The sequence below is a fragment of the Borostomias antarcticus genome (genome assembly GCF_949987555.1).
Source record: "Borostomias antarcticus genome assembly, chromosome: 2".
Lineage (NCBI taxonomy): Eukaryota > Metazoa > Chordata > Actinopteri > Stomiiformes > Stomiidae > Borostomias > Borostomias antarcticus.
In genome coordinates this window covers 39554161-39562294 of record NC_140235.1, presented here as the reverse complement: position 1 = coordinate 39562294, position 8134 = coordinate 39554161, and the positions used below count along the sequence as shown (strand labels likewise).

Sequence of the window (8134 nt, the reverse complement as noted above, 5' to 3'; positions counted from 1 at the left end):
CGGCAAATACGTGTCACTTATGTGCATAAATCTGTTCTTGAGCAAAAGTAGTCAAACCAATTTATTGCTCTCACCACAAAATAATGCAAAATAAAGATAAGCACCTTGTATAATGTAATGTACATTACTACCCATTGGTGTTATACTGAATTAAACCTGGTCAGAGATAGTAGTGGAGTTCCTAGTAGTACACACACAATAGTAATATAACTACTATATTTCACATAATAAAACATAAACAAACTCCAGAAGTATAAGATCAATCATTTGTGCTGTAGGTTGGAGAACATTTAATAAAGCTAGCAACACCACTGCTTAAAACCAGCGCTTAAACCCACCGTCCGCGCTCAGGAGAAGAAGAAGTATGCCAGGAAACAGAGGACGAGGAAGGCCAGGATCCAGTTGACAGAGTGGATGTAGATAATGACCAGGTCGATGTCGAAGAGCCAGCCACGCATGTCGGCCAGGTCCAGGGCATCCAGGGTGAAGCCCGCCGGGGCAAAGTGCCACCGCCTGCCCGCCGCGGCTTGCCTCTGGTACCCTGGGGGGCGATGGAGGGGGGGGGGACTGTCTTCATAAGTCTTGGCTAGCTAGTATATTAGCCAAGTAAATGCCCGGCACACAAAGTAATACAAAACAAAAGCATATTTAAAGCAATACATCGCGATATTTGGACCTTTACAAACATGCCTGGTGCTAATTTTCCAATTAGATTTACTAAAAGTAAACTGAATCGTCCAAACAGTCTACTCAGAAAGATAATACATTGACATTTATTACCTTTTAAAAGTCGCCCCCCCCGGGACGCAGCATTCAGTCGAAGTGCGCATGCGCAACGTTGTGCTTAAACAACACAGTAGTAGCTAAATATTCCGGCGTCTATGGATATCATGCGTTTTTTAGCTCGATTATATCATGGCGGAGGTGAGAAAACCGAAGCGAAACATCATGGAGGAAGCCAGAAAAAGAAAGTAGACAATCTGATAACTTTACGAGAGTACGACAATGCACTTACTCGCAGAGCCTGTGGGGGCGCAGTTCAGAGAAAACCGAAGAAAACGGTATGTATTGCTTTAAATAAACATATATTTTGACACTATATTTTAGACATCTCACCCCAGAAGATCCGGAAGCGCCTCCTGCAGTTGGGCAAAGGCCATTTGGCACAATTGGCTTTCTGGAAGTTCTGCTTCCGGGTGTGGTAGGCCTTAGGGAAGACGGTCTTAGCTGTCTGGTTGAGCTCTGGAGACAAAAGTGGAGAAAGGGAAGGGAAATAAGTATTTCTAGTGGTAGTGTAGTTCACCTATATGAGAAAATGTGTGTGAGTTGAAGCAACAGTATATATATGTATTTTGTGGTGCAGGATTTTGTAGCAATAGTAGGTACTTTACAGAATTGTTAAAAAGGACCACAAAGTAACGCAGTCCAGACTAGATACAGATAGCTGCAAAATATACATAATTCCAAATATAGTGCAAATAAACAAGTGTACAACAATAGGTGTCCTTAGCATTCCTAGATTGTGCAAATACGCCTTAGGTGGGCAAGATGTGTCAATCAAGGTTGTAAAAGTACATTGTACCTCTCCTGTCGGGTGGGGTAACTCAAATCTGAGATGAGGCCGTGAGGTGTGTGTGTGTGTGTGTGTGTGTGTGTGTGTGTGTGTGTGTGTGTGTGTGTGTGTGTGTGGCTCACCTTTCTGGAAGAGTGTGTGTGTGATGAGGGCGCGGCAGAGCGGGCAGGGGGTGTTGGCGGGCCGGTTCTTGGCCAGGGTGCGGAGGCAGGGCTCACAGAAGACGTGCCCACAGGGGTGGCATCTGTAGGGGCTGTAGTAGACATCCAGACACACAGCGCAGGTGTAACCCTCTTCATCCTCCTCTTCACCGTCCGTCAGCATGCCTGACACACTCTGACACAACACACAGCATATATTATACTAATAATATACTACTAATAATAATAATATTATACTAAAGTACTGTATTGTAGGGCTGCACAATTAATCGTGAATTAATCGAAATCGCGATTATGACCGCCGCGATTAACTAATCGCAAAAGGCCGCAATTAATGTGATTAATAATTTTGCTTTGAATTGAGTGGGTTAGGACACGGACGAATCACAGGCGCTTATGCTGTCTGACCAATCACATGCGTTCCCGCTGAGTGCGCTGTGCGCAGCAATTTCACTGAGAAGACAGATAGCAGTAGATCAAGACCAGTGTCACAAGAGTACCTGCAGCCGTGAGTAGTGAAAAAATGTGCGAAAACGAGGTTATTTATTGGTTATTATATATTAATATTATATATTAAATAGTAATCGCAATTATTAATCGCAATTACCATTTTGAAGCAAGTAATCGCAATTATCTTTTGTCATAATCGTGCAGCCCTACTGTTTAATAACATTACAGTACAGCATCCCTGTACCCATACTACAGAGGTCCTAATCATCATACTGTACCACTACTACCAACATGATGTTGGTAGTTGTAGTGTTATGATGATTATATCACAATAAAGTGCTACATCACAATTAAGTTCCACAAACTGTGCATACAATTCAGGATCTGTGAATTTCATGCCGCCTGGCCAATTGTACTCATTTGCTTCCCTTTGCTTGCAGTGTTGTTGACACAAACCAGCACCACTCATACACTCCCAGTCAGTCTCTGGAGTGCCACGGCAGAACTGAGGGCTTTTTGACAGCTAATCACAAGTCAAGTGGTTCATGGAGGACTTGAACATTACCCTACTCGACAGCAATAACATTGAAAACAATTAGCCAAAACAAGTGTTTCAGCGCCAACTTTCTCTCGGCGACTTTATTTTGCGACAATAACTCAACATTATATTCAGTAATCAAATGTGTCCTCATCGTGCATCATTTCTCATTCAGCAATGCCTATAAATACTACTTTCAAATTGACAGGTCAAGTCCAACATACATAAAGTGACCTGTACCACAGTGAGACGAACCTCAAAGGTTACCGCATAGGTACCATGTGAGGATGGTGGCAGCAGCCAGGCATGGTGGCCTCAACCTGGGTACCTCCAAAAGAGAAGGCCATGGTCCTCTCGCCTCGGTTTGGTCTGTAAAGAACTGGAACTGCCACCACCATTCCCCTCTGAGTACTACATGTCTGAATGGATAATATATCCGTGTCCTGGATTTCCAGCAGCCGTCGCAACGCTAGGGAGACGAGGGCAACGTTCAGCTCGCTAATCTTCCCTCCTCTGCTCTCGTTTGCTTCTCTGGGGGATTCGGCGCGGTAATATTGTTATGGGTGGTTCTGCAGCCTATTGACAGGTCAGGTGAAGTCATGTGAGGAAGTTCTAGACACCGAGATGATAACAGCTACTGATAAGGTGTTGTTAGTGAACCCGCTTTGAAAGGGTTTTTCACTCACACAGGCCCGACTTAATGACACGTTAACATGACATTCATGGGCCAACGTTCCGTAAGGTTCTGCTGTTGATGACATATGTTCTCATGTTGATGACGCTCAGTTAACAAGGAGACGCATTTTGCATCAACTGGTTGACGCTACCCCCCCCCCACCCCCCCCCCATCTTTCTTACAAGCTCACTGCTTTTCAGACAGGCGTTTGGCTAGCCCTGATATGTCCTCTTCTGTCCCTGGTGAGTTTTCATTTGTCTCCTTATGTTTATTTGTGTGCCGTTTCGCCTGTTTTATTCAATCTGTATCTGCTTTTATCGTTTTATTCTTCTGTATTTTACTTGTTATTCATTCTGTATTTGCTTTATTCTACTTGGTTATGTTGCACTTGTCTAAATCAGTATGCGGTTGTTTTGTCTGCCACTATGTTCGATTTTACTGTAAAGCACTTTGTGATCGTGAATCTTGAAGGTGCTATATAAATAAACTTTTACTCACTCAAACAAACTTTTACTCACTCACTCACTCACTCACTCACTCACTCACTCACAAGCACTCGCTTTTCCGGTGGTTTTTCTCTACCTGTTAGCAGCCAGTCAGTCTCATCTCTTTTCGTCCCCATTCCTCACCTGTTCTTTTTCTCGGTGGATCCAGCGTTCTCTTCTTCTCTGCTTCCTTCTCAGGCTCTTCAGGCGGTTCTTCTCCCTCTTGCTGAGCCTGTTGAGGGCTGAGGAGACGGCGGAGGTGAGGGGCTGGATGTGGCGCTCGGAGGGGGACCCCCAGACCTCAGGGACCTCCTCCTCCTCCTCCTGCTGTTGCTCTCCCCCGGGGTGCTGAAGCGTTGGCGCTCCCAAGGAGAGAGGAGAAGCAGGGGTCTCTCCCGGCTGTACCGGGCCTTCTGGTGTCGGCTGACCAGAGTGTTGCTGTGGACGAGTCGGGCGGTGCTCGACCCTCTGCACTGACCCTCTCTCTCCACAGACAGGCGCTACACTGGTCACATTAGACACAACAGCAGAATGGGGTGACCGCTCCCCCCAGCACCTCAGCCCTCCTTCCATTAGATCCGAGGGGCTAGTCTGGGAAAGACCTATCGGGCTACTGGGGGTCTCCAAGTCCAACCTGCTCCTTTCATTCGAAAGGAAACATTTCCTACGTGAGAGGGTAGAGGGAACGCTAGAAGGAGCTGATTGGGTGACCTGACTGCCGGTCAATCGCCAAAGGGCGTCCAGGTGAGTTGTGAGCGGTCTCTCGGGGTCAAGGCGGGAGACGGAGGCACGGCAGAACCGCGAGCCGACCGGCAGGTCCTCCCCGACCTCTGACCTGTCCTGTTCGGCCCGCGAGCCGGAGCAGCCCGGGTCGGCCCGCAGGCGGCCTGGCCCTCCCCCACACCTCGCCGCCCGCGGCCTGACCACATGGAGGGGGCGTCTGTGGTCGCAGTCCACGCGGCTCTTGCTGAGGTGCACCGTGGTTTGCTGACCACAGGGGCATGTGATATGGCTAATAAAGTTGAAGGCCCCCAGACGAGCACCACAGGTCAGACAGTTCAGCTTCCCTACCGTCCAATGGGTCTGCAGAGAGAAAGGATATCAGACGGGAATTAATTAATGCCGGGCGCAGACTAGAGGATTTTCAAATCTTAACCGATTTTATAAACCACAGACATAACGATCATCTTGACCGATTTTTAAATATTTGAATCGTAAGAACGCACACTCCACGATTCGGTCAAGACGCAGGACAGCACACTACACGATTTCAGAGTGGCGATTCATTCCAGGGAAATGCGATCTCATTGGCTATTGTGGGTTTCCGCTCAGCATTCCATCGCTGTCCCAAGGATAAATATCAAACATGTTTGATATTTACGATTCAAAATCGGGGAGACTCCGATCAGTCGGGAACGTTAGATGAGGTGGGTAACACCTCACACTACAGGAGTATTTGGGCAGATAATCGGTTCCGACCAGAGTTGATTCGGGAACGCCCCCCCGATTGTCGGGAGGGGTGAATCGGAGCTAAAATCGGGCTTAAAATCCTCTAGTCTGCACCCGGCATAACCTGATTGGCTGCCTGGTAGGATGAATGAACCTGATTGGCTGCCTGGTAGGATGATAGTATGGATAGAGACCTGGAAGGCCTGTTTCAGGTCTCGACCTGATGAAGAGATGCTAGTGGCACCTGGATGTTGAGTAAAGCCAAAAATACCAAGAATCTCTAGGCTATGCTACTGTAAGTAAATATGTGCCTACAAAATAAATTATCTCACTAAAAATATCTCATATTAACTGATGATTATGTTGAGCATCATTGAAAACCCCTCAATCAAACTCCATTAGGTATGTAGGTGAAGTTCTTCCATCCATGAAATGTTGTTAATGAACACACTAAAGCACGGTGTCAGATCAAAAACACTGGCACACTGGTCAGCTGTGCAAACACACACCCACACACACACACACACACACACACACACACACTTACCTGGTGCACTGATGTCAGTATCCACTCTGGCAGTCTTTCTACATTCACGTGCCAAATGCTACACATTGCTGCTGTCGTGTTATCATCCGTCGCTATCTGTCAGAAGAAAGAGGCCCTGTGGTTATAGGGCTGGGTATCGAGTCGAATTTCAAGAATCGATTCGATTCCGATTCACAAGGTTCAGAATCGAATATCACGATTCGATTCGATTCAATATCGATTCGGTTAGTGTTATTAAAACCTGTTTTTCTTTGCTGTAACCTTAATTACATGACTGCCAAGTTATGCAACACATCGATACTAGGGCTGGGTATCGATACTGATTTCCAAAAATGAATGAATGAATGAATCATTGAATGAATTAATGAGCTATTCATTCCTTCATTTATTCATTCATTCATTAAATAAAAGATCGATTTTGGGATTCATGAATCGATTCTGAATCATTTGATTCAGAATCGATGAATGGATTTTTTAAACCCAGCCCTATGTGGTTACCCAGTAGCCCAGAGACTCAGTCAACTCCACACTGTATCTCTTCCAGTGAGCAGTGGCCTGCCTTTCTCCTGACACACGTTGTTCTACTTTCTTTCCCACTATTACTGATAAACTTCATCCACTAGCCAATATCTGGGGTTAAGAAGAGTTCATAAGGAATTGAGCCTGCCATAAGTAAAGCAGTCAGCCCTAAACTAATAAAGGAGGAGTCTATTGATTAGATACAGAAGGTTGGAGGGAGTTCAAGATTCAGATAGCTCTGGACCTTATACCCCTGAACTAGGTGAGAATGTGTAAACAGCAATATTATAGACCTATATAATAGTACTAATTGTATTATGTGTATATATGCTTAACATAGTACAGCAAACGTCTCATGGGCAAGGTAGCCTACAGTAGGCCTTGGGCAAGGTAGGCCTAAGTAAATCAAAAGGGCACCAGCATCAGCACAGTATCCCACTGAGCAAAGACACGTCTAAAAGACATCTTTTAGATGTCTTTTTTGTCTTTTTCGGACGTCCAAAGACATCCAATTAGGAGCCAGAATGAATGTTTTTTTTTAACGTTCAGATATTGAACCCGTTCTGCACGTCCACAGACGTCTTAGAGGGGTCCAAGCCAGACGTGTGAATATTGAGGGGTCCAGCAGACGAACAAACGGGGTTCAGGACCGACGGACGTTATTAAGACATGATCTGAACGTCTCCCTGACGTTGCGTGTTTGCTGGGATTGTCAGTAAAGGCCAGGCGAGGTGGGAAACCTTAGTGCCACCCACCGGATACAGGCATGTCGAGTCCACGTAGCCTTTCCGACATTTCCGACAGCGCAGCATTGCAACGTCGTCTGGACTCTCCATAGACATCCTGGGAAAGATGAGGAGTCAGGATCAGGACTAATGATCAGCTATGACAACACAGACAGACTGAGGATACGACCATCCTTTACATGCACACTTCCCAATGGAGAGTCTCATAAATTAAGCCACCTCGTGATTCATTCAGAATCAGCTATCCTAGCTACAGTAGCGATTATCACGTAGCATAGCAACTGACAGCTATCTTAAAAAAGAACAACAATTATAATTTATCTAACATTACCATTTTAGTGTCATTGATCTAGTTACCTATTGCTAGATTCAGTAAATATACCCAATCATTTACTGTCTATCAACAAATTATTCCTACAAATTATACCTATCTAGAATAGAGTCAGCAAGCAACAAAGTAACTCTACATTATGGGCCAGCCCTGTCCCCGTGTTGTGATGATGGCCATATGGACTGCAAGATTAAACATTTGTTTAGCAAGCAAAAAGCGAGCTTCAGATTATGACCATTTAAATAATGTCAATAACACGGACATTCCGTATCCTACCTGAGCTTTTTAAAACCTAACGTGCCACCCGCATAGTGAGAATCACGTTTAACACTGGTATTCTGTAGAAGCGAACATGGTTCGGGGTTCAGGGACAAACACACTACTACGGAGAGCGACAAGGTCTAAACATAGCTGAACGACTCGAGCGAAAGGGGGCAAATGTAATAGCCTACCACAAGACCCCTCCCACAAGACCACTTCTTCAAATACTCAAACTGAACAGCACCCCGGACACTGCGTTAAAAACGTTTTAATGAAAACATTTGGCTTGTTTTATTATCTAGAATCTGCTGATTCATTCAATTGTTTTACATTTTGTTGAAGCCTGATAGCCTATTGTTCACAATGATAATGGAAGCAGATGAGGTTGCTCTGGTACA

The 8134-nt window shown here is 45.4% G+C and overlaps 1 protein-coding gene across 1 annotated transcript; it reads right to left on the bottom strand.

Moving 5' to 3' along the window:
* Positions 1 to 347: 347 nt before the first annotated feature.
* rnf180b (ring finger protein 180b) lies at positions 348 to 7830 on the bottom strand (the record flags this gene model as incomplete). The annotated part of the gene is made up of 8 exons (XM_084455345.1): positions 7752 to 7830; positions 7154 to 7241; positions 5880 to 5975; positions 4595 to 4966; positions 4028 to 4231; positions 1696 to 1909; positions 1117 to 1242; positions 348 to 541 (listed from the first exon to the last, which is right to left on the bottom strand). The coding sequence occupies exons 2-8, from the start codon at positions 7238 to 7240 to the stop codon at positions 348 to 350; spliced, it is 1293 nt and encodes a 430-aa protein (XP_084311471.1). The 5' UTR covers position 7241; positions 7752 to 7830.
* Between the last annotated feature and the right edge of the window lie 304 nt (positions 7831 to 8134).